The sequence below is a fragment of the Pseudophryne corroboree genome, chromosome 11, assembly GCF_028390025.1.
Source record: "Pseudophryne corroboree isolate aPseCor3 chromosome 11, aPseCor3.hap2, whole genome shotgun sequence".
Taxonomy (NCBI): Eukaryota; Metazoa; Chordata; class Amphibia; order Anura; family Myobatrachidae; genus Pseudophryne; species Pseudophryne corroboree.
This window is the reverse complement of record NC_086454.1, coordinates 114,765,560-114,793,427: the sequence shown is the minus strand read 5'-3', so window position 1 is coordinate 114,793,427 and position 27,868 is coordinate 114,765,560. Positions and strand designations below refer to the sequence as shown.

General features: G+C 44.7%; 1 protein-coding gene across 1 annotated transcript in view; it reads right to left on the bottom strand.

Moving 5' to 3' along the window:
- LOC134968664 (mucin-5AC-like) overlaps positions 1–27,868 on the bottom strand; it is a 509,092-nt gene that overhangs the window by 308,797 nt on the left and 172,427 nt on the right. The window contains exons 20-22 of the mRNA XM_063944186.1: positions 20,833–20,989; positions 10,689–10,817; positions 10,446–10,590 (exon numbers count right to left, since the gene is read on the bottom strand). Of these exons, the coding sequence (XP_063800256.1) occupies positions 10,446–10,590; positions 10,689–10,817; positions 20,833–20,989 (431 nt within the window). The remainder of the gene's footprint in view (positions 1–10,445; positions 10,591–10,688; positions 10,818–20,832; positions 20,990–27,868) is intronic.

Here is a 27,868-nt window from a genome sequence, read left to right as displayed (position 1 = left end):
GTGTGAGTAAGATAAGCGACCCTAGTGGCCGACACAAACACCGGGCCCATCTAGGAGTGGCACTGCAGTGTCACGCAGGATGGCCCTTCCAAAAAACCCTCCCCAAACAGCACATGACGCAAAGAAAAAAAGAGGCGCAATGAGGTAGCTGTGTGAGTAAGATTAGCGACCCTAGTGGCCGACACAAACACCGGGCCCATCTAGGAGTGGCACTGCAGTGTCACGCAGGATGTCCCTTCCAAAAAACCCTCCCCAAACAGCACATGACGCAAAGAAAAAAAGAGGCGCAATGAGGTAGCTGACTGTGTGAGTAAGATTAGCGACCCTAGTGGCCGACACAAACACCGGGCCCATTTAGGAGTGGCACTGCAGTGTCACGCAGGATGTCCCTTCCAAAAAACCCTCCCCAATCAGCACATGATGCAAAGAAAAAGAAAAGAAAAAAGAGGTGCAAGATGGAATTGTCCTTGGGCCCTCCCACCCACCCTTATGTTGTATAAACAGGACATGCACACTTTAACCAACCCATCATTTCAGTGACAGGGTCTGCCACACGACTGTGACTGATATGACGGGTTGGTTTGGACCCCCCCCAAAAAAGAAGCAATTAATCTCTCCTTGCACAAACTGGCTCTACAGAGGCAAGATGTCCACCTCATCTTCACCCTCCGATATATCACCGTGTACATCCCCCTCCTCACAGATTATCAATTCGTCCCCACTGGAATCCACCATCTCAGCTCCCTGTGTACTTTGTGGAGGCAATTGCTGCTGGTCAATGTCTCCGCGGAGGAATTGATTATAATTCATTTTAATGAACATCATCTTCTCCACATTTTCTGGATGTAACCTCGTACGCCGATTGCTGACAAGGTGAGCGGCGGCACTAAACACTCTTTCGGAGTACACACTTGTGGGAGGGCAACTTAGGTAGAATAAAGCCAGTTTGTGCAAGGGCCTCCAAATTGCCTCTTTTTCCTGCCAGTATAAGTACGGACTGTGTGACGTGCCTACTTGGATGCGGTCACTCATATAATCCTCCACCATTCTATCAATGTTGAGAGAATCATATGCAGTGACAGTAGACGACATGTCCGTAATCGTTGTCAGGTCCTTCAGTCCGGACCAGATGTCAGCATCAGCAGTCGCTCCAGACTGCCCTGCATCACCGCCAGCGGGTGGGCTAGGAATTCTGAGCCTTTTCCTCGCACCCCCAGTTGCGGGAGAATGTGAAGGAGGAGATGTTGACAGGTCGCGTTCCGCTTGACTTGACAATTTTGTCACCAGCAGGTCTTTCAACCCCAGCAGACTTGTGTCTGCCGGAAAGAGAGATCCAAGGTAGGCTTTAAATCTAGGATCGAGCACGGTGGCCAAAATGTAGTGCTCTGATTTCAACAGATTGACCACCCGTGAATCCTTGTTAAGCGAATTAAGGGCTCCATCCACAAGTCCCACATGCCTAGCGGAATCGCTCCGTGTTAGCTCCTCCTTCAATGTCTCCAGCTTCTTCTGCAAAAGCCTGATGAGGGGAATGACCTGACTCAGGCTGGCAGTGTCTGAACTGACTTCACGTGTGGCAAGTTCAAAGGGCATCAGAACCTTGCACAACGTTGAAATCATTCTCCACTGCGCTTGAGACAGGTGCATTCCACCTACTATATCGTGCTCAATTGTATAGGCTTGAATGGCCTTTTGCTGCTCCTCCAACCTCTGAAGCATATAGAGGGTTGAATTCCACCTCGTTACCACTTCTTGCTTCAGATGATGGCAGGGCAGGTTCAGTAGTTTTTGGTGGTGCTCCAGTCTTCTGTACGTGGTGCCTGTACGCCGAAAGTGTCCCGCAATTCTTCTGGCCACCGACAGCATCTCTTGCACGCCCCTGTCGTTTTTTTAAAAATTCTGCACCACCAAATTCAAGGTATGTGCAAAACATGGGACGTGCTGGAATTTGCCCATATTTAATGCACACACAATATTGCTGGCGTTGTCCGATGCCACAAATCCACAGGAGAGTCCAATTGGGGTAAGCCATTCCGCGATGATCTTCCTCAGTTGCTGTAAGAGGTTTTCAGCTGTGTGCGTATTCTGGAAACCGGTGATACAAAGCGTAGCCTGCCTAGGAAAGAGTTGGCGTTTGCGAGATGCTGCTACTGGTGCCGCCGCTGCTGTTCTTGCGGCGGGAGTCCATACATCTACCCAGTGGGCTGTCACAGTCATATAGTCCTGACCCTGCCCTGCTCCACTTGTCCACATGTCCGTGGTTAAGTGGACATTGGGTACAGCTGCATTTTTTAGGACACTGGTGACTCTTTTTCTGAGGTCTGTGTACATTTTCGGTATCGCCTGCCTAGAGAAATGGAACCTAGATGGTATTTGGTACCGGGGACACAGTACCTCCAACAAGTCTCTAGTTGGCTCTGCAGTAATGATGGATACCGGAACCACGTTTCTCACCACCCAGGATGCCAAGGCCTCAGTTATCCGCTTTGCAGTAGGATGACTGCTGTGATATTTCATCTTCCTCGCAAAGGACTGTTGAACAGTCAATTGCTTACTGGAAGTAGTACAAGTGGGCTTACGACTTCCCCTCTGGGATGACCATCGACTTCCAGCGGCAACAACAGCAGCGCCAGCAGCAGTAGGCGTTACACGCAAGGATGCATCGGAGGAATCCCAGGCAGGAGAGGACTCGTCAGAATTGCCAGTGACATGGCCTGCAGGACTATTGGCATTCCTGGGGAAGGAGGAAATTGACACTGAGGGAGTTGGTGGGGTGGTTTGCGTGAGCTTGGTTACAAGAGGAAGGGATTTACTGGTCAGTGGACTGCTTCCGCTGTCACCCAAAGTTTTTGAACTTGTCACTGACTTATTATGAATGCGCTGCAGGTGACGTATAAAGGAGGATGTTCCGAGGTGGTTAACGTCCTTACCCCTACTTATTACAGCTTGACAAAGGGAACACACGGCTTGACACCTGTTGTCCGCATTTCTGGTGAAATACCTCCACACCGAAGAGCTGATTTTTTTGGTATTTTCACCTGGCATGTCAACGGCCATATTCCTCCCACGGACAACAGGTGTCTCCCCGGGTGCCTGACTTAAACAAACCACCTCACCATCAGAATCCTCCTGGTCAATTTCCTCCCCAGCGCCAGCAACACCCATATCCTCCTCATCCTGGTGTACTTCAACACTGACATCTTCAATCTGACTATCAGGAACTGGACTGCGGGTGCTCCTTCCAGCACTTGCAGGGGGCGTGCAAATGGTGGAAGGCGCATGCTCTTCACGTCCAGTGTTGGGAAGGTCAGGCATCGCAACCTACACAATTGGACTCTCCTTGTGGATTTGGGATTTCGAAGAATGCACAGTTCTTTGCTGTGCTGCTTTTGCCAGCTTGAGTCTTTTCATTTTTCTAGCGAGAGGCTGAGTGCTTCCATCCTCATGTGAAGCTGAACCACTAGCCATGAACATAGGCCAGGGCCTCAGCCGTTCCTTGCCACTCCGTGTCGTAAATGGCATATTGGCAAGTTTACGCTTCTCCTCCGACAATTTTATTTTAGGTTTTGGAGTCCTTTTTTTTCTGATATTTGGTGTTTTGGATTTGACATGCTCTGTACTATGACATTGGGCATCGGCCTTGGCAGACGACGTTGCTGGCATTTCATCGTCTCGGCCATGACTAGTGGCAGCAGCTTCAGCACGAGGTGGAAGTGGATCTTGATCTTTCCCTAATTTTGGAACCTCAACATTTTTGTTCTCCATATTTTAATAGGCACAACTAAAAGGCACCTCAGGTAAACAATGGAGATGGATACTAGTATACAATTATGGACTGCCTGCCGAGTGCAGACACAGAGGTAGCCACAGCCGTGAACTACCGTACTGTACTGTGTCTGCTGCTAATATAGACTGGTTGATAAAGAGATGTCTATGTAACTATGTATGTATAAAGAAGAAAGAAAAAAAAACCACGGTTAGGTGGTATACAATTATGGACGGACTGCCTGCCGAGTGCAGACACAGAGGTAGCCACAGCCGTGAACTACCGTACTGTACTGTGTCTGCTGCTAATATAGACTGGTTGATAAAGAGATGTCTATGTAACTATGTATGTATAAAGAAGAAAGAAAAAAAAACCACGGTTAGGTGGTATACAATTATGGACGGACTGCCTGCCGAGTGCAGACACAGAGGTAGCCACAGCCGTGAACTACCGTACTGTACTGTGTCTGCTGCTAATATAGACTGGTTGATAAAGAGATGTCTATGTAACTATGTATGTATAAAGAAGAAAGAAAAAAAAACCACGGTTAGGTGGTATACAATTATGGACGGACTGCCTGCCGAGTGCAGACACAGAGGTAGCCACAGCCGTGAACTACCGTACTGTACTGTGTCTGCTGCTAATATAGACTGGTTGATAAAGAGATGTCGTAGTAGTATGTATGTATAAAGAAGAAAAAAAAACCACGGTTAGGTGGTATATACAATTATGGACGGGCTGCCGAGTGCCGACACAGAGGTAGCCACAGCCGTGAACTACCGCACTGTACTGTGTCTGCTGCTAATATATAGACTGGTTGATAAAGAGATAGTATACTCGTAACTAGTATGTATGTATAAAGAAAGAAAAAAAAACCACGGTTAGGTGGTATATACAATTATGGACGGGCTGCCGAGTGCCGACACAGTGGTAGCCACAGCCGTGAACTACCGCACTGTACTGTGTCTGCTGCTAATATAGACTGGTTGATAAAGAGATAGTATACTCGTAACTAGTATGTATGTATAAAGAAAGAAAAAAAAACCACGGTTAGGTGGTATATACAATTATGGACGGGCTGCCGAGTGCCGACACAGAGGTAGCCACAGCCGTGAACTACCGCACTGTACTGTGTCTGCTGCTAATATAGACTGGTTGATAAAGAGATAGTATACTCGTAACTAGTATGACTATAAAGAAAGAAAAAAAACCCACGGTTAGGTGGTATATACAATTATGGACGGGCTGCCGAGTGCCGACACAGAGGTAGCCACAGCCGTGAACTACCGCACTGTACTGTGTCTGCTGCTAATATATAGACTGGTTGATAAAGAGATAGTATACTCGTAACTAGTATGTATGTATAAAGAAAGAAAAAAAAACCACGGTTAGGTGGTATATACAATTATGGACGGGCTGCCGAGTGCCGACACAGAGGTAGCCACAGCCGTGAACTACCGCACTGTACTGTGTCTGCTGCTAATATATAGACTGGTTGATAAAGAGATAGTATACTCGTAACTAGTATGTATGTATAAAGAAAGAAAAAAAAACCACGGTTAGGTGGTATATACAATTATGGACGGGCTGCCGAGTGCCGACACAGAGGTAGCCACAGCCGTGAACTACCGCACTGTACTGTGTCTGCTGCTAATATAGACTGGTTGATAAAGAGATAGTATACTCGTAACTAGTATGTATGTATAAAGAGAGAAAAAAAAACCACGGTTAGGTGGTATATACAATTATGGACGGGCTGCCGAGTGCCGACACAGAGGTAGCCACAGCCGTGAACTACCGCACTGTACTGTGTCTGCTGCTAATATATAGACTGGTTGATAAAGAGATAGTATACTCGTAACTAGTATGTATGTATAAAGAAAGAAAAAAAAAACCACGGTTAGGTGGTATATACAATTATGGACGGGCTGCCGAGTGCCGACACAGAGGTAGCCACAGCCGTGAACTACCGCACTGTACTGTGTCTGCTGCTAATATATAGACTGGTTGATAAAGAGATAGTATACTCGTAACTAGTATGTATGTATAAAGAAAGAAAAAAAAACCACGGTTAGGTGGTATATACAATTATGGACGGGCTGCCGAGTGCCGACACAGAGGTAGCCACAGCCGTGAACTACCGCACTGTACTGTGTCTGCTGCTAATATAGACTGGTTGATAAAGAGATAGTATACTCGTAACTAGTATGTATGTATGTATAAAGAAAGAAAAAAAAACCACGGTTAGGTGGTATATACAATTATGGACGGGCTGCCGAGTGCCGACACAGAGGTAGCCACAGCCGTGAACTACCGCACTGTACTGTGTCTGCTGCTAATATATAGACTGGTTGATAAAGAGATAGTATACTCGTAACTAGTATGTATGTATAAAGAAAGAAAAAAAAACCACGGTTAGGTGGTATATACAATTATGGACGGGCTGCCGAGTGCCGACACAGAGGTAGCCACAGCCGTGAACTACCGCACTGTACTGTGTCTGCTGCTAATATATAGACTGGTTGATAAAGAGATAGTATACTCGTAACTAGTATGTATGTATAAAGAAAGAAAAAAAAACCACGGTTAGGTGGTATATACAATTATGGACGGGCTGCCGAGTGCCGACACAGAGGTAGCCACAGCCGTGAACTACCGCACTGTACTGTGTCTGCTGCTAATATAGACTGGTTGATAAAGAGATAGTATACTCGTAACTAGTATGTATGTATAAAGAAAGAAAAAAAAACCACGGTTAGGTGGTATATACAATTATGGACGGGCTGCCGAGTGCCGACACAGAGGTAGCCACAGCCGTGAACTACCGCACTGTACTGTGTCTGCTGCTAATATATAGACTGGTTGATAAAGAGATAGTATACTCGTAACTAGTATGACTATAAAGAAAGAAAAAAAAACCACGGTTAGGTGGTATATACAATTATGGACGGGCTGCCGAGTGCCGACACAGAGGTAGCCACAGCCGTGAACTACCGCACTGTACTGTGTCTGCTGCTAATATAGACTGGTTGATAAAGAGATAGTATACTACTAATATTATATATACTGGTGGTCAGGTCACTGGTCACTAGTCACACTGGCAGTGGCACTCCTGCAGCAAAAGTGTGCACTGTTTAATTTTAATATAATATTATGTACTCCTGGCTCCTGCTATAACCTATAACTGGCACTGCAGTGCTCCCCAGTCTCCCCCACAATTATAAGCTGTGTGAGCTGAGCACAGTCAGATATATATATACATTGATGCAGCACACTGGGCTGAGCAGTGCACACAGATATGGTATGTGACTGAGTCACTGTGTGTATCGTTTTTTTCAGGCAGAGAACGGATATATTAAATAAAACAAACAACTGCACTGTCTGGTGGTCACTGTGGTCGTCAGTCACTAAACTCTGCACTCTCTTCTACAGTATCACAGCCTCAGGTCAATCTCTCTCTCTCTCTCTCAACCCTAATCTAAATGGAGAGGACGCCAGCCACGTCCTCTCCCTATCAATCTCAATGCACGTGTGAAAATGGCGGCGACGCGCGGCTCCTTATATAGAATCCGAGTCTCGCGAGAATCCGACAGCGTCATGATGACGTTCGGGCGCGCTCGGGTTAACCGAGCAAGGCGGGAAGATCCGAGTCTGCTCGGACCCGTGAAAAAAACATGAAGTTCGTGCGGGTTCGGATTCAGAGAAACCGAACCCGCTCATCTCTAGTTAATATATTTAAAAATTGTTTATACGGGTATCTACTCTTCAACTTTTTAATAATGTTAACATTTTGCATTGAGTGATAGATAAGTAAGAAATTGGTAATTAAAAGGGGAGTGCACCAGAAGGGTTTTAAAGCTCGGTTTAGAATAATTTATATTGTTTCTTCTTCTTCTTTCATCGTCTTCGTTTTCTTTCTCATCCTCCTCCTCCTCTTTGTCTCTCTCTCTCTTTCTCTAACTGACACAATATCTCCCTCTTGTGCCATCCAGAACACCCTCTGGATGGCACCCTCTGGACGGCAACCTCTCTCACCCTCTTTCTCTCCCCTCCCTCTCTATACCACACTCTATCTCTTGCTCCCATCTCTCTTCCTGACACCATCTGTCTCTCTCTCACCCAGTCCCCCTCCCTTTCTCTCTCTCCCTGACACCCTCTGTCTCTTTCCCACACACTCCCCCTCCCTTTATCTCTCTCCGACACCCCCTTCCTCTCCCGTTTCCCTCTTTCTTTCCCCCTCTCTCTCTCCCTGACACCCTCTGTCTCTCTCCCACCCACTCCCCCTACCTTTCTCTCTCTCCCTGACATACTCTCTCTCTCCCTCTCTTGGTTACCTCATGCTTTTCACCTCTCTCTCTCCCTTACACACACTCACTCTTTCTCTCTCCCCTCTCCCTCTCCATCACCCTTTCTCTCTTTTCTGCTACACTCGCTCTGTCTCTCTTCCCCCTTTTTCCTTATCTCTCCCTGACACCGTCTCTTTTGCTCCCCCTTGTTTTCTTCCTTTCTCTGACACCCTCTCTCTCTCTTTCTTGCTCTCTCGTCTCTTTCTGTCATTTCCTCTCTTGCCCTGACAACCTCTCTTGCACCAAAACCAACTCTCTTTCTCTCCCTGACGCCCTCTCTCTCCCTGACACTCTGTCTCTCTCTCTCCATTCGATTTCTTGCTACTCTTTCTCTCTCTCTGACACCATTTATTTTGCTGTTCTCTCTATCTCGCTGTTCTCTCTTTCTCCCTGATACCATCTCTCTCTCTCTCACACTCTCTAGATCTCTCATCTCTCCCTTGCTCCCTCCTATTTCTCTCTCTCTCCCTGACACCATATGTCTCTCTCTCTTACTCCCCTAACTCTTTTTTCCTGCTCCCCCAAGGGGCAAAGTAGTGACAGCGATGGGGTGGTGTCAATTTTATTGGTGGGAGTCCCACACATTTGTTGCCCAGGAGCCCTGACTAGCCTTTATCCAGTCATGGTTACATTTGTTCAAGTGGACACCCATTTTATGGATCAGTCAGTATGTATTATTGTTCCTGTGTGTACAGTATACCTAATTGGTGCAGATATCTATCAGAATTTCTACTTAAAGCCTATTCGAAATCAGCCCATTAATGAGCCGGTGTTAAAAAACAATTACTATATAGTATATGATAAATAGATTTTATATGGTGCTAAATTCAAATATTATAACTCTAGTACACACCTCCTTAACCATATAACTGACGATTTTTCCCTTCAAAGCCATTCTTAAAATGTTTTATTTTATTTTATTATTTATTAAAGTTTAAAAAGTATTTTTTTAAATATTTAAATTTTATATTGTGCACATCCGCAGAATGGATCTCCTTGTCAAAAACTGGGGGACACAGTAGGGCAGCGCGGTTGCACGTGATCTGACCATGCCAGTTAAGTGGTTAAGATGGGATGCGGTCATGTGATCGACGCTCGGGATCCCAGCGGTCACCATGCCGACGGCGGGATCCTGAGTGCTCCAAATGACGCCAGCCTCTGCTGAAATGCCTACTATTCCCACTCCTGGGTGTCCATGATACCCATAAAGTGGGACTAGAACCTGTGGTGAGCACATCGAGGGGCTTTGTTGCGCTGCCCCCCTCCCTGTCGGCATTCTGCTGCCAGGATCCTGGGGTCGGTATGCGGACTGCCGGGATCCCGATAGCTAGCAATGTGTGCCCAACCCCTTAAGACAGGCTTAAAATCTTTAGGCTAATGCAATGAAAATCCCAAATTGCCACATTAATCATATCATATTATATTTAATATCATATTAGAAATGGTCTATGGAGTGACAGCCACTGTGCAGGTGATCTCTGAATATAATAATGCTGAGATGCCCTACAAATAGTAGCACTGTCTCAGGTTGTCCCCAAATAGCTGGAATTTTTTTTTTTTTTTACATTATTCTATATAACTACAACTATAATATGAAGAAACTGTGTCAATCATTTTTCCGGAATAAGTTCTGTAAAATGAGTGAAAATTCCATATCATAATACGCAGGAGTGCATTCTGCCAGACATGCATATAAAGATACCTGGTGGCACATACAGGGTCGGAGTGGCCCACAGGGGTACCAGGGAAAACACCGGTAGGCCCCACTGCCTGAGGGCCCACTCCTTCCTCTAGGGATCAGGTTCCAGACTGTGCACTTGTATTATACATGGTAGATATGCTGCATTACACCGCACTAAACTATTGTGTATTTCAAGCCTCTGTGGAGGCTTGCCACACCCCCTTTGGAGGATGGCCACACCCCTAAGTATGGGCCCCTATATCTGCATTCCCCCGGTGGGCCCTTCATACCCCAGTCCAACACTGGGCACATACAGTAGCAGATAATTGAATCGCCTCCATTGCTAGTGAAAAGTTGATGACTGTCTTATTTGGGATGTCACAAACAAATGTGTATATTTTGTTACCTAATGTTCTCTGGCATTGTACACAACTCTGTACATGAGTGCTGAAAGAGACATGAACATTTTAATGTGAAGTCCTGTTTGTGTAAATACTGTACTGTATTTAGCACAATCGTTTTATATGACCAAGAGATCAAGTGGCATTTGCACAGAACGTGGAAAAGAAAAAACATCCATCTGTTTGACCATGCATATTTTAGGTATATGTAAACAGTAAATGTACAGAGATAGGAAGAGAAGTTATTTTACCAAATATAGCAATTCTCTTCACTGGGAACGTTTGCCCCCAACTTGTAATGCTTTCTTTCCTCATCATAGCAGCCGCAAATTGCAACACACATCATTTCATCCTCATCAAAATAAGGCTGGTCTTCTGGACACTCGGGGTAACATCCTGTTTAAAGGACAGTAACAGATCTTTTTAGCTTTAGGAGCAAACAGAGGGAGTGAATTCTAGTTAAATATAATCAGTAATATTGTGTAACTGTATACCTTCTAAGCCTTTTAACTCATTTTGGCATATCCCAGTTGGGTTCCTGCAGGTCTTCATGCATGGAACACCACAAGCTCTGTAGGACCATTCACATAGTTTGTTGTCATTGTAGTAATCACAGAAGAGAGCTGGTGGCACAGAATAAACATCACTAATTTACTGTACATAAAATAACCAGATATATCGCATGATATAGATTGCATGTAATTAAAGTAAATAATCATTTTTTATTAAAAGGAACATAATCTATTCTAAATATTATTTTTATTTGGGGCTAATTCAGAAAAGTGATACAAAGCATTTCTTATCAGATCAGACCATGCAATTTAGATTAATACATTCCTCCAAAAAAATCCTTTATGCCATCATATGCACACTGCTAGTGGCGTCACAACCCAGGTGCGGGGAGTGCGGGTGTCACCGTCGGTATGGGTGACACCAAAGTGCTGGCTCTTCTACAGGTTCAGGAGCTGGGTGCTGCATAGTGATATTCTCCTGCAGCACTTGGCTCCTGTCATAGATGAAGAGCTGACACTACACCAGCTTAGTCTCCAGGGGTAGCCAGCATCTCCGGATACGTAAGAGGGATCCAGCTAGACCACGCCCCTTTTTATTAAGCCATACCCCTTTTAGGCGGCCGGGGAGAGTAATAATACACCACACCCGCTAACGCCTCTGCACATTATGTACTTAGGGCCTTAGTGTTGAACACAAGTCCATTTTGTGGACAGATCTTATGATTTTTAGTAACTGCTTACGCATAGAATCTGGGCCTACTCATCAATGAGCGATTCAGAATGTACACATCTCAGTAACTCCTCACTTACAGCTAAATGGGTGTAATTGAGAGTCAGCCAGAGTGTTTGCATGTAGGCTAAGTGTAATGAAATGCAAATAGATGGAACTGCAATCTCTTCAGAGATGGGCATGCACAATGACTTTGATTTCAGACAGATCTACTGTGTCAAGTACTGTATACGCTGGTGCAAGTCTGCACTGATAGTGATGATGACCTCCCAACTGTTTCACTTTAGCTGGGACAGATCACATTTAAGGGGATTGTCCAATGATCGTCACATTTGTCCTAAACTGAATGAGCTTTAGAAGATGTCAACTACATAGGAAGTATCCGTGAATCCTGTGCACTGTGCACCAATTATTAAGTTTATTGTGACCTTGTTGTATAAACACAATACCTTACATTTTACAGAGATTCTATTCAGGTGTTTTGTTCAAATTTCCTAACCCTGACTTCATGTTGTGCAATTAAAATTAACAGCTGCTAAAATGAAATAATATCAACTCTTCTGTGTTGACACACTTTCAGAATCCTTACCTTTAACCCCCACATTGCCACAAGCTTCTATACCCAATGTCACTGGAGGAATTTGGCTGTCACTAGGGAAAATCACAAGGAAGGTGTGGTCTGGACCCTGGAGTCACCCTTCCAGGGGGTGACACCAAAATATCAGCGCCTCTACATTGACAGGAGTCAAGTGCTGCAGGAGCCAAGTGCTACATTATACTGCAGTGCCCGGTTCATATCACTGAGGGGGAGCCAGCAGTGCAGTCAGTGTCTCCAGGGCAGGCCAGCATCCCAGAGTATATACTGTAATTGGGTAGACTTCCCGCAAGGCCATGCCCCACAGTGTTGCAAATGGGGGTATCCCATGAAGCCACGCCCCTGTCTGTGTAACCACGGACCATATTCAGGAGGCTGGGGGGCTGTTGGCTGCACCAGGTGACAACGACCCCAGTGCTACCACTGGGTGCGCTCTGTGTCATAATTTTAGATAAAGAGAAGATATATTTTTAGAGTTGTTCCTTGTTTGGAGGAAAATTGGAGAACCATTTCAAGAATTTAACATCTGAAAACTCTGCAAATGAAAGTGAATCAATGCAAATGGAATTTTTGGATTGCATACAATACAACTCTAATTATTAGTAAATAGGATTTTAATTACCTACCAGTAAATCCTTTTCTCGTAGTCCGTAGAGGATGCTGGAGTCCACATTAGTACCATGGGGTATAGACGGGTCCACTAGGAGCCACTGGCACTTTAAGAGTTTGAAAGTGTAGGCTGGTTCCTCCCTCTGTGCTCCTCCTACCAAACTCAGTTTAGAAACTGTGCCCGAGGAGAAGGACAACTTAGAGAGAAGGATTTTACAAAGATAGTGATTCATACCAGCTCACACACAAGGCAAACCAAGCTAACATCACCAACGGCTGAACAATATTACTTACCAAGTAACAAAACAGTACTTAACCAAGAACTAAGCAGTACTGAACTAAGTAACCACTGCAGGATCACGAAGCGCTGGGCGGGCACCCAGCATCCTCTACAGACTATGAGAAAAGGATTTATTGGTGGGTAATTAAAATCCTATTTTCTCTTACGTCCTAGAGGATGCTGGGTTACACATTAGTACCATGGGAATGTACCAAAGCTCCCAGACCGGGAGGGAGAGCACGGAGGCTCCTGCAGAACTGATTGACCAAACCTCAGGTCCTCAGCGGCTAAAGTATCGAACTTGTAGAACTTTGCAAACGTGTTCGACCCAGACCAAGTAGCCGCTCGGCAAAGCTGTAAAGCAGAGACACCCCGGGCATCAACCCAGGAAGAACCCACTTTACGAGTAGAGTGGGCCTTGACAGACGTAGGACATGGAAATCCTGCTGTAGAATATGCCTGCTGGATAGTGAACCTGATCCAGAGAGAGATTGTCTGCTTAGAAGCAGGACACCCAAGTTTCCTGGGATCATAGGGCAAAGAGTCCGATTTTCTGTGACGAGCAGTCCTCTTCACATAGATTTTCAGAGCCCTTACAACATCCAATGACTTTGATGAAACTGAGGAGTCTGTAGCAACTGGCACCACAATAGGTTGGTTGATATGAAATGCCGACACAACCTTCGGAAGGAAGCCTGGAGCTCAGCTCTATCTGCATGGAAGATCAAGTAGGGGCTCTTACAAGACAAAGCCCCCAGCTCTGACACACATCTAGCAGAAGCTAAGGCTAACAAAGTGACAGCATTCTATGTGAGAAACTTGACCTCAACCTCTGGTAGAGGCTTGAACCAATCCTGGATGTGCAGAACCCCTTTCAGAAAAGTCTGAACCTCAGGGAGGGAAGCCAATTGTTTCTGGAAGAAAATGGATAGGGCAGAAATCTGGACCTTTACGGATTCCAACCTAAGGCCCATATCCACACCTGCTTGCAGAAAGAGGAGAAACCATCCCAGTTGAAACTCCACCATAGGAAATTTCTTGGAGTCACACCACGATACATATTTTTTCCAAATATGATGGTAATGTTTAGACGTTACTCCTTTCCTAGCCTGCATCAGGGTAGGAATAACCTTGTTCAGAATGCCCTTCTGAGCTAATATCTGGCGTTCAACCTCCGTTCAATCTGGCGTTCAAACGTAGCCGCGGTAAGTCTTGATAAGTGAACGGCCCCTGCTGCAGCAGGTCCTCCTAAAGAGGAAAAGGACCTCGGCTCTTCTAGCAGTAGATCCAGAAGATCCGCGTACCAAGCCCTTCTTGGCCAGTCCGGAGCAATGAGGATTGCCTGAACTTTTGTTCTCCTTATGAGTTTTAGAACTCTTAGAATGAGTGGAAGTGGAGGAAACACGTACACCGACTGGAAACCCATGGAGTCACTAGAGTGTCCACCGCCGCGGCTTGTGGGTCCCTCGACCTGGAACAATACCGCCGAAGCTTCTTGTTGAGACGAGAGGCCATCATGTCTATTTGAGGTACACCCCAAAGATTTGTTACCTCCACGAACACCTCTAGATGGAGTCCCCACTCCTCTGGAAGGAGATCGTGTCTGCTGAAAAAGTCCACTTCCCAGTTGTCTGCTCCCGGAATGAAGATTGCTGACAGCGCCAATGGGTGTTTTTCCACCCAGAGGATGATTCTTGTTACCTCTGACATTGCAGCTATTCTCTTCATTCCGTCCTGTCGGTTTATGTAAGCCACCATCGTTACATTGTCCGACTGCACCTGAATGGCCCGATCTTGCAGAAGATGGGCCGCTTGGAGAAGACTGTTGTAGACGGCTCTTAGTTCCAGAATGTTTATTGGCAGGCCTGATTCCAAATTTGACCACCTTCCTTGGTAGGTTTCTCCCCGAGAGACTGCGCCCCAGCCCCGAAGACTTGCATCCGTGGTCAGAAGGACACAACCCTGAATCCCGAACCTGCGGCCCTCCAGAAGATGAGGTAGTTGCAGCCACCAGAGGAGCAATATCCGTACTACAGAGCCTCGTAAGAGGCAACCATCTTCCCCAGAAGGTAAATGCACTGATGGACCGAAACCCGGGCCAGCTTCAGGACATCCCGGACCATTGTTTGTACCACCAACGCCTTCTCAACCGGAAGAAACACCCTCTGCACCTCTGTGTCGAGGATCATTCCCAGAAAGGACAATCTCCTGGTCGGCTCAAAGTGTGACTTTGAAAGATTCAGGATCCAACCGTATTCCCTGAGCAGACGAGTCGTGAGAACAATGGACTGTAACAGCTTCTCCTTGGACGATGCCTTTATTAGCAGATTGTCCAGATACGGGATTATATTCACCCCCTGTCTGCAGAGAACCATCATCTCCGCCATCACCTTGGTGAACACCCTCGGTGCCGTGGAAAGGACGAATGGCAGTGCCTGGAACTGAAAATTACTAATAGTGCGAATCAGGAAAAGCCTGATGCGGCGGCCAAATCGGAATGTGGAGGTACGCATCCTTGATTTCTAGGGATACCAGGAATTCCCCCTCTTCCAGACCTGATATCACCGACCTTAGGGACTCCATTTTGAACTTGAACTCCCTCAGAAAGGGGTTTAGTGATTTTAAGTTCAGAATGGGCCTGACCGAACCATCCGGTTTTGGTACCACAAAAAGGTTTGAATAGTAACCCTTGTTTTACAAATGAGGTGGAACTGGTACAATGACCTGTGACTCTTCCAACTTTTGAATGGCTTCCTGTAGGACAGCCCTGTCTGCCAGCAAAACTGGCAAGCCTGATTTGAAGAATCGGTGAGGTGGGGTTTCTTGAAACTCCAGCCTGTACCCCTGGGACACTATATCCTGTGCCCAGGGGTCCAGGCTGGACAACACCCAGAAGTGGCTGAATCGTCTGAGCCTCGCTCCTACCGGCCCTACCTCCAGGCCGCGCGGTCCACCGTCATGCTGAGGACTTTGATGTACCTGAAGCGGGCTTCTGCTCCTGGGAACCTGCAGCAGTAGGTTTCTTGGATTTTGCCCGACCTCCTCTAAAGAAAGTGTTAGACGGCTTGGACTGTCTTGATTTGACAGCCTGAAAGGACTGTGACGTAGCTGCAGAAAAGGGTTTCTTCGTAGCAGGTGCAGCTGGGGAAAGAAAAGGTGACTTACCCTTGGTTGCTGTGGAAATCCACGCATCCAACGCTTCCCCAAAAAAAGCCTGACCTGTGTAGGGTAGGTTCTCCACACTTTTCTAGATACCGCATCGACAGACCACTGGCGCAGCCAGAGTCCCCTGCGAGCCAAGACAAACATGGAAGATATCCCTGCAGCCATTGAACCCAGGATTCCACCATAAATCCTACAGAATCCTGAATGTTACGTAAAAATAATTCAACGTCACTTTTATCCAATGTATTTGAATCTTCAAGTAACGTGCCTGACCACTTTACTATATAGCCTTAGAAATCCACCCACAGGCAATAGTAGGACGTAATATCGCCCCCAAAGCCGTGTATATGTATTTGAGCATAGTGTAAATTTTGCGATCAGCCGGTTCTTTTAACGCGGTAGATCCTGAAACCGGTAAAACCACCTTTTTTGACAGTCTGGAGACAGACGCGTCAACAATGAGTGGGTTTTTCCGATGTTTTCCTATCCTCCTCAGGTAAGGGAAAAGCAACCAGAACCTTTCTACGGATCTGAATTTTTTTCTCCGGGTTTTCCCAGGCTTTCTCAAATATAGCGTTAAAATTCCTTAGACGCAGGGAAGGTTAGCAAGGTTTTCTTATTGTCAGTGAAGAAAGCCTCCTCAACCTGCTCAGGTGTTGTATCTGCAATATGCAACACATCTCTAATGGCCTCAATCATCAACTGCACCCCTTTTGCAAGAGATGCCGCCCCCCGCAGCACATCCCCATCACCATCTGCTGTGTCAGAATCGGTATCCGTGTCATCCTGCATAATCTGGGCAAGAGCACTTTATGAGAGTGTACGCTAGGGGTTCCTGAGGGAAGAGAACCGGACCAAACTGCCATAGAGTTCTGTAAGACCTGAGTTGCATTTTCATTTTGTGCAACCTTGGTAGAAATCTGAGAAATCATACTTTTGATAGAGGCTAACCACTCAGGCTCTCTTGCAGGGACCTGCGCTAAAACAGTGAAATCCTGATTACATGGAATGGGATCATCCTGAAAGGAATTATCCTTCGCAGCATATGACACAGGATACACACACACACACACACACACACATGGAAGGGCCAGACAGAGTTTTCCCCCAAGAATGCCAAGAGAGCCACAGAGATTGGAGCCAACCCACACACAGCACTTCAGGATATAGGGAAACCCTTATCTAGCACTTACTGTGCACCTTAATAGATTACACAGTATAGATATACAGCCTCCACCCCTTCTACAACCCCCTGGTACCGTACAAGGCAGCTGGCGTTGATCAGGAGGGACAGCTCTCCCTGTCAGTGCTTCTGCAGGCAGGAAAATGGCGCTGAACGCTGCTGGGTCTGCTCTGAGGAGAAGCTCCGCCCCCTCTTATGGCGCTGTCTTCCCGCTCTTCTGAAGATTATACTGGCCTGAGGAATTGTGCTGGCAGCAATCCTGGGACCCTGACAGGCTTGCTGAACATTGTAGGGTGTAGGCGCTGGCCAGTGGCGTAAGTTTGTCCCAGTTGCCCCGAGGCAAGATATATATTGGTTCCCCCCTATTTCCTATATAAAGATAAATATATGTATGTATGTGTGTGTGTGTTCTGAAAAAAATGTATATACTGTATTTCTACATTTAATTGTCTTTTATTTTAAATCACACATTTCTTAGCAGTCATACCCAGGATTAGAACCCATGACCTGTTACACTAACAGCAGACACTTTACTGATGGAGTTATGAGAATGCTAACTATATGAAGTTACGTGTAATTGTCAGAGAAGTATCTTCATATAGTTAAAATTCTCATATTTCCTAATTCCTATACAAGAGCAAACAGCTTAGTCAGTAAAGTGACTGATTCCAGTGTAATAGGTTGTGGTTTCTAATCCTGGGTGTGACACTTGTAAAATGTGTATATTCAGTATAATAAAGAGGGTGTGATTTGTAAAGAACAGGGACCAGTGAGGAAGTCGGACGCTGAAAAGACAGCGGCAGCTATCAATTAACTTAATTCAATGGTGTCACAGAATGGGAGGAGAGGAGCCCCCTTCAGAGCAGGAGCCCGGCGGCAGATGACTCCGTTGCCTCCCACAGTTCTGCCTCTGGCGCTGGCTCAGGGCGCCCCTCACCATGTACCGCTGAGCCCCGGAGCGCAGTTAATACTGCGCTCCCTACCCTGTTGCTGCCATCTTCACACCGGCTCCTCGCTTGCCAGGGGGGCCGGTGACTAACTCGCCACTGATCTTCTGGCTCTGTAAGGGGGTGGCGGCATGCTGCTGGGGTGAGCGATCCCCTGTGACGGCGAACGTTCGATCCCCTCAGGCGCTCAGTGTCCTGTCAGCAGAGATAGTGGCTCAGACCCCGCAGGGCGGACACTACTCCTCCCCTTAGTCCCTCAAAGCAGGGAGGCTGTTGCCAGCAGCCTCCCTACTTCGCTAAACTCTAACAAAAATAATAAAACTAAAAGAACTCCTATGGAGCTCCCTTAGCTGTGATCAGCTCCTCCGGGCACATTTTCTAAACTGAGTCTGGTAGGAGGGGCATATAGGAAGGTGCCAGCCCACACGTTCAAACTCTTAAAGTGCCAGTGGCTCCTAGTAGACCCGTCTATACCCATTGTACTAATGTGGACCCCAGCATCCTCTAGGACGTAAGAGAAAATGGATTAATTCAGTGATTATACTGACAGTCAGAGACAGACAAGCTGAAATCCCATTACATTGCATTTGCCATCTTATGTTTCAGGCACAAACAACGTTCCATTGCCACCCAGTTGCCAATCGGTAACCTCCACTCAGCTGTTGGTGAAAATCAACTGAGATACGTATGATTCAGAATCATTCCCGGTTGCTCTAAGTTTCATATGCAGGCTGCACACGTATACATTTGGAATTGCATGCACCTTATACTAAGGCCCCTAGAATGTAGCTTGCATTCTGCGTTGAGTTGGAGAGCTGTGTGCTAGCATATAACATTCAAACTTTCATAATGCAAGCCTCATATTGAAAAGAATAAAACAATAAAGTATGGGGCTATACCGAGGACACTGCAAATAGCGGCAAACACCAAATCACAAAGGTAAAGATGTGGCATAGCTGTCCTTTACTTGTCACAGCAGCACCCATCCATAAATCGAATAGCTCTTACTCCCTTCTGCGCTGTACAGCTAAGATATGATCAATCGCAGCTCCCTTGGACAAGGGGGGCTACTGCTGCCCATGCTGCATGGAGATGAGAGCCCAGGCCAGTCAGGTCCCAACACCTACACAATGGATTTGGCAAGCTCTGGGACCAGTGCATGCCAAAACACCAGCTTCTATGGGCAGCGTCGGCAGCAGCATTTAGAAGCCGGATAGGGCTGCCTGAATGGCAGGGAGGAGCTTCCCACAAGAAATATGCTTTCTGCTAATCGCAGCCCGGTCTGGCAGTCCCAGAGGGAGGAAACACCACCCTATAGGACTGTTTGTAGTGTGTGTAACTGATAGGTAGCACTTCCAATTCAAACTCACTTCCAGTCAGAGTGTAGCCAGTGCAACACGGACTGCAACTGGTTCACTAAGGAGGAAGATTTTACTTGGGGGGGGGGGGGGGACTGGGGATTGGGTGAGCACATAGATGAAATTTGCAACTGGATATGATTCTGAGATGCATGTAGTGTGGTAACAATTTTTGCTGCCTGAAGCATTTAGAAGTCCAATGTGAAGTCCAATGTGAACATTTTGGGTTGTATGCATCTATGCAACCACAACTCCCCAGCCCTCTAGCCAATAGAACTGCTATCCTCAATAGTAATGACATTTAAGTCTATCACAATCTTGGGCAGAGGATCCAACTGTAAATGACGAGTACTTTACATATTGTATGCTCAACTCAGAATAGGTTGCAATTCTGTCTACATGCCCACAACAGTGCAAATGGATGCTTTTCATGCTATGAATGAACCATTGGCACCCGGTTGCTACCCTATAATGTACATTCAGCCCTCACTGAAAATCATCAAGTTTTACATGTAAGCTATGATGCATGTCCATATTGCTAAAAATCATAAAATGCTGCAGCTCAGAATAATGCCCCTATTCCCAATAGGTAGAGACTGAAGAACAGGGGGGAGTGATACGGTATAATTTATTTAGTGGTGGAGAGAAGAAGGGACTTGAGGTGAATGTGTTGACCGCATTAGAAAATAGTATATAACAAAATATATTCAGATTACAAGAGGAAGATATCTATAAAGTGAAGTACACAGAATGGCATTAAAGTATTGTTATTGGGCCTAATTCAAGGTTGATTGCAAAACAATATTTTCCTCTAATGGGCAAAACCATGTTGCACTGCAGGTGGGGCAGATACAACATGTGCATAGACAGTTAGATTTGGGTGGGTTATTTTTGTTTCTGTGCAGGGCAAATACTGGCTGCTTTACTTTTACATGCAATTTAGATTTCAGTTTGAACACACCCCACCCAAATTTAACTGTCTCTGCACATATTATATCTGCCCCACTTGCAGTGCAACATGGTTTTGCCCATTAGAGGAAAATGTTGTTTTACAATCAACCTTGAATTAGGCCCATTGTGTATGAAAAATTAGAAGACCACTGCAATTAAACCATTCAAATATTCACATAATCCAGCAATGTTTTTGTTTTACACTGTGTTCTTTAAAAAATGTTAACCAATCTACTATAATTGGCTTATGTTACGCCCACCTAACCTATTGCCTTTTCTATGTATTGTAATTTGAGTTTATTACTTACGACAAAAGTTTGGACCTCTCCAGGAGATGCATATATCAAATTCTCCACATGCCTGGGCATAGGCAGCAATAGCTGTACAGAAACATTCACAGTCGCCTCCAGTGTTACAAGCACATGAATCAGAAACACAGGCATCATAGTACTTGCATGGATCAACCTACAGGGGAAATTTAACTTTATCAGAACTGTCCAATATATTGCTAGCCATTTAGTTTTGCTTTTTTTGTGTATACAGTATATTGAAAACCTAAATGATTAACATAGTAACATAGTTATTGAGGTTGAAAAGAGGCAAAATGACCATCGGGTTCAACCTGTATTTCTGTATTAAGCCGAGTTCATTATAATTTTCCCTGTTGAAATAATATTTTATGTCTAGTTAACCACTGTAAATCATGTCCTTCCAGATTATCAATGTGCATAATTTTAAATGCTATAACCCTGGATATCTTTTTCAGTCAGAAATGTATCCAATCCCTTTTTAAATGCATATACAGAGTCCACCATTACCACCTTCTCAGGCAGGGAATTCCAAATCCTTATTGCCCTAACAGTGAAGAACCCTTTCCTACGTTGTGAATGGAATTTTCTTTCCTCTAACCTCAGCGAGTGACCTCGGGTCCTATGCAGAGTTCTTTTTATAAACAATTTCTCTGACGTTTCTTTGTAATGTCCCTTTAATTATTTGAAGATATTAATAACGTCTCCTCTTAGACGCCTCTTTTCCAGTGTATACATTTTCAACCTAGTAAGCCTTTCCTCATACTCCAGTCCCTCTAGCCCTTTAATCAATTTAGTAGCATGCCTTTGAACCCCTTCGAGTTTACAGATATCTTTTTTATAATATGGTGCCCAAAATTAAACACAATATTCCAGGTGCAAACATACCAATGATTTGTACAGCGGCAGGATTACAGTCTCGTCCTTTGTCTCAATTCCCCATTTTATGCACGCTAGCACTTTACTTGCCTTCTTTGCTGCACTTTGACGGTTATTAAGCCTATAATCAATGAGTACCCCCAGATCTTTTTCCAATACTGTTACCCCTAAATTTTCCCCATGCAATATGTAGATTGCAAGTTTGTTTTTAGTCTGGAAATGCATAATTTTGCATTTTTCTATATTGAACCTCATTCTCCATTTAGACGCCCAGATTTCAAGTTTAGATAAGTCATTCTGTAGAGACTCCACATCTATTTCCAAATTAATTACCCTAGGATCATCAGCAAAGACTGACACTGTGCTTTCCAGGCCTATTTCTAGGTCATTTATAAATATGTTGAACAGTAGTGGCTCGAGTACGGACCCTTGTGGTTTTCCGCTGACTACTGTTGCCCAGCTGGAGTACATTCCGTTGATGACTACTCGCTGTACCCTATTATCCAGCCAGTTTCTCATCCATGTACAAATAGTTTTTCCAAGGTCAAGCTCCTTTAATTTGATGATCAGTCTCCTGTGAGGCACTGTATCGTTGGCTTTTGCTAAATCTAAGTAGACCACATCCACTGTTTTCCCTGGTCGAGATTGTCGCTCACTTCCTCATAGAAGCTAACTAAGTTAGTTAGACATGATCTGTCTCTCACAAACTCATGCTGGTTCTTGCTAATAATCTTAGCGGTATGCAGATAACCCTGTATGCTATCCCTTAAAATTCCTTCCAATATTTTCTCCACTATAGATGTCAAACTAACTGTTCTGTAGTTACCCAGATGATTTTCAGATCCCTTTTCAAATAATGGCACTACCACAGCTATACACCAATCCATCAGTTCCATGCCTGATCTAATTGAACTATTAAAAATCAAAGTATAGAGGTCTTGCCAGTTGTGATCTGAGTTCCATAAGTACCCTCGGTGAAATCCATCTGGGCCAAGTGATTTATTAATCTTAATTTTTCTTAGTTTCTCCAGGACTATTACTTCACTTAAACAAGTACCTAGCCACGAATCATTGCTGGCACTATCGTTATGCACTACTCCCACCATCGGTTCCTCTCTGGTAAACACTGATAAAAAAAATACGTTCAGTATTTCCTCTTTTGCTTTATCATAATTTATCAATACTCCAAATTCATATTTTATTGGACCTAAGTTCTCCTTTTTTAACCTTTTACTGTTTATATATTTAAAAAACTTTTTAGGATTGGTTTTGCTCTCCACAGCGATTTGCTCTTCGTTATCAATTTTAGCTGCTCTTATTGCTTTTTTGCATCTTTTATTGCATTCCTTGTAGTAATGGAATGACTCCGCCTTTCCATTAGATTTAAATGCTTTGAAAGCATGCTTCTTTTTATCCATTTCTTCCTTGACCTTCTTATTAAGCCACATTGGTTTGAGTTTGGTACTCCTGCGTTTGCTGCCCATCGGAATGAATGTGAATATTGCTATTTAGCAACCCTTTCAAAGCATCCCACATTTCCGTAATGTTCTTGCCATGAAACAAAACTTCCCAGTCAATGTCATTTAGTGCACTTCACAGCATGCTGAAGTTAGCCTTACTAAAGTTAAATGTTTTGGTTGATCCCTTATAGCTATGTTTCCTGAAACTGATGTCGAATGTGATCATATAGTGATCACTGTTACCCAAAGTCTCCCCAACTTTAGTGTTTGATATAATGTCCACGTTATTAGTAATTACTAGATCCAGAGTAGTTTTACCTCTAGTTGGGTCCTCGACTAGTTGAGACAAGAAGTGATCCTTTAACATATTTAAGAACCTGTTGCCCCTAGCCTTAACACATGAATTGTTACTCCAATTTATATCAGGATAGTTAAAATCCCCAATCACTAGGATGTCCCCCAATCACGCAACCTTTTAAATTTGCTGCTAGAGTTGTTCTTCCTCATGTATGCTAATATCTGGCTGTTTGTAGCATGTGCCTGTGACTAGTTTTTTTTACATCAATACCCCCACTTGAGATTAATGAACATGTACAGTGTATCACTCTGCTCCTGACCTATGAATCCCACCTTCCTGCTCCTTTTGTTTATGTTCCCTGGCTACAGATGAGCCTTCTTTATCTAACCCTGCCTAGTCACAGGCGTGCACTCCTGGCGTGACTAGGCAATCCGTCCGCCTAGTCACGCTGGGAGTGCACGAGCCGCTTCCCATTCAGAGCGTCTCTGTCTGGGCATGTGGATGGGGACACTTTTCATTACAGTGAATGGGGAGCATCTCCGTCTGGGCGCACGCGGCCATTCACACAGAGACACTCACAATGACTAGGTGCGCCCAGGCATCCACGCCTAGTCACGCAAAGAGCCTGAATAACGGAGGCTCCATCTGTACATCTTGCTTAGCTTCTTCAGTCAAGAAGTGTAGGTAAACCTGGACATACGCTATACAATTATCTGGCAGATCATCTGGGTCAATGGACAGAAACTGTAATTTATACAGATTGGTTAAATCACAGATTTGTATGAATGACAGTTTTTGTCTGTTTTCCAGTGTTTGGGAGTGAATGGTCCATTGTCATTTGCCCTCATTCATTACCAGATTTTCATTCCAACCAGCCAGATCTGGAAGATTATCTGCGAGATAATCATGGCCAGTTTAAGTAATGTGTGACAGTAGCAAAAAATGGAGCAGAAGGTATTAAGAGGACAGTTTTCATAATATAATTACAGCATTGGTTGTATGGAGCAGGAAAAGCAGAATTCACAGTGGGTGACAAAAGAAAACATGGCAATGACAGTGGTTATTGCAGACATGGAGGAGACTAGAATTATATTTTATAGTAGAGATAAGCGGGTCCTAAATCTCTGAAAACCGGACCCACCCGAACATCACAGATCCAAGGGTGAACCATGTCTGGCTCAGGGTTTCCCATCTGACTCAGTTCCCAAAACAAGACAAAACATCATCAGTCATTCCCAACACTTCACAGAGACAGCACTGACTAAAGTAGTGAATGATCTGGTCACTGCGAAGTCTAAAGGCCATTACTCCTTATTCTTCTAGCTCTGTCAGCTGCTTTTGACACGTTGACCACTCTCTACTTATACAAACACTACAATCCCTATGCAGTGGTGCAAGTAGAAATATTTTTTTAGTTGTACTGAGTGCTGAAAAAATGGGTGTGGACATTTGTTGTGAGTGGTCATAGCCATAGATACATGCTACTAGTAGGAGTGGCTACATGACACTAGCAGCATGGCCACATGATACAGTCCCTTTTCTTTGAACTCTGGAGGCAAGGCTAGAAAGATATAGTAATGCCTCCAGTATAACAGAAATATATAGTGATACCCCCAGTATAATAAATATATATATATTGACGTCATGATGTCACCGTCACGCTCCCAGTAACCCTGAGAAAGTGGAAGGTGCCATCATACTGCCTAGCACCATGGTCTTGTTGTATTGTTGTGCATTATAATTGTGGTAATGGCAGTCGTGGACGCAAAGTGTGTGGCAGGTGGTACTACGTACCCATAGCTGAGAGTACCCGCTTACTTGCACCACTGTCCCTATTCCTTGAAGACACAGCCCTTTCTTGGTTCCTATCCTACCTATCTAGTTACTCCTTTAGTGCTGCTTCTCTGAATCCACCTCCTCTTCGCTACCTCTTTCAGTTAGAGTACCACAAGGCTCAGTCTTAGGTCCTCTGCTTTTCTCAGTCTATACCACATATCTGGGTAAACTAATCAGCTCTTTTGGATTTCCATATCATCAGTATGCAGATGATACTCAAATCTACCTATCCTCTCCAGATTTGTCACCATTTGAATTGGTCCATGTCACTAAATGTCTTTCTGTCTTAATCTTGGATGTCATCTCACCACCTCAAATTTAATATTTCCGAAACAGAGTTAATTATAGTTCCACCGACCAATAGTAGTTACCAACCTGATATCTCTATAACTGTTGAGAACTCGACAATCAATCCTAACCCTCAAGCTCACTGCACTACATTCAACCTGTCTCAAAATCATGTAACGTGCATCTAAAAAACACATATCCAAAATATTACTATACTTTACACAAGACACTGCAAATACTGTAATCAATACTCATTATCTCGAGCATTGATTATTGCAATAGTCTTTTTACTGGTCTTATCAAAGAGACACTCACCACTACAATCCATTCTGAATGCTGCTGCAAGGCTAATCTTCCTTGCTAGATGTTCATCGTCTGCAGATCCACTTTGTCTGGACCTCCATTGGTTACCTGTATTCTACCGTATTCAATATCTGTATAAATACTTTTACTCACACACAAGGCCATTAACCAAACTACACCAGTGTACATCTCTTCGCTTATCTCAAAATATCTCCCAACCCAACCCACACACATTATTCGCTCCCATTCATGAATGCCCTACAATGCACCATAAGACTCTCCTCTAATCTCCAAACCTTCAACATTCCCTGAAAACTCACCTCTTCAGGCAAGCTTATCAAATTTCAGAACCACTCACTTAACTTTCATAAGCTTTCCTATCGAATTACATCCCCACTGTACAGTCCACACGGATTCAGCATGTTTTACCTGCAGAAGGGGTGCCAGCTGTCAATATCCCAACAGCGCCCTCCCGCCGTCCAGATTGCCGGCAGTGGGGCGAGTGCTAAGAGTCCCCTTGCGGGCTCGGTGGCTCGCAGTGCTCACACACAGGATCTATTCCCACTATATGGGTGTTATGGATTTCGTCTGGTGGTATTCCAATTGTAAAGCGCAACTGAATTTGCTGCGCTATATAAGAAACGGTTAATAAATAATAATAAATCAGTCCTGGCATCAGATTATCGTGGGTTTAGGATGCTATATAAGGCACCACGGCCGGGACTTTGCGCCATTTCACTACATGCTGCTGTACTCTGCTAATTGGCTGTGCTGACTGCAGACTCCAGAGGTGATCTCATAGTCAGTGTGCATTGGGTATAGGGGACATGCTACTGTATGCACTGTACTCTGCTAATTGGCTGTGCTGACTGCAGACTCCAGGGGTGATCTCATAGTCAGTGTCCATTGGGTATAGGGGACATGCTACTGTATGCACTGTACTCTGCTAATTGGCTGTGCTGACTGCAGACTCCAGTGGTGATCTCTTAGTCAGTGTGCATAGGGTATAGCGGGCATTCCAGTGATAAAACTCCAGATGCCAGTGATCTCTGTATTATATAGTCATTATGTATAGGGGCACGCTCCATATGCACTGTACTCTGCTGTTAATTGACTGTGCTGAAATTCCAGACTCCAGTGCTCTGTATAGTGATGTATTGGGGCACACTGCTGTATGTAAAGTAATATATATATATATATATATATATATATATATATTGTTTGTACTGTTTGGTGAGTTTGACCCTAGTGCGCATTGTTCAAGTGTATATATAAGCCCTGTGACTCCAAGCAGTTTGAACGAGCTGCAAGTGCAAAAAAAACCCAGAAAATATGCTGATTACAGGATATCCGTGTACCTGTCACTGCCTTGTTTATATTTTACCTACTACAGTAACTGGCATCCCACTTTTGATTTTTGAAGTCAAACATCCTGTTTTGCTGCCTGGACAAACTTTTCTCCTGTGAGTCTTAACTTTCTCCGCTGCCATTTACAGTACATACTGTTACAGTGACTTTCAGTTTTCTGCACATCTCTATAACAGATTGCTGATTGCTTTTCATGTATTAGCTATTCTACTATCATATCCTCCTGAGAAATGAACTCTTGCTTTGTTGTATATAGTGATGAGCGGGTTCAGTTCGTTGAGATCCGAACCCCCCTGAACTTCACCTATTTTACACGGGTCCGAGGCAGCCTCGGATCTTCCCGCCTTGCTCGGTTAACCTGAACGAGGACGAACGTCATCATCCCGCTGTCGGATTCTCGCAAGATTCGTATTCCATATAAAGAGCCGCGCATCACCGCCATTTTCACTCGTGCATTGGAGATTGAACGGAGAGGACGTGGCTATGTTCTCTTCCTGAAAAGCTCCGTAATCTGTGCTCAGTGTGCTGCAAATATCTGTGCTCAGTGTGCTGCAAATATCTGCGTTCTCTGCCTGAAAACGCTCCATATCTGTGCTCAGTGTGC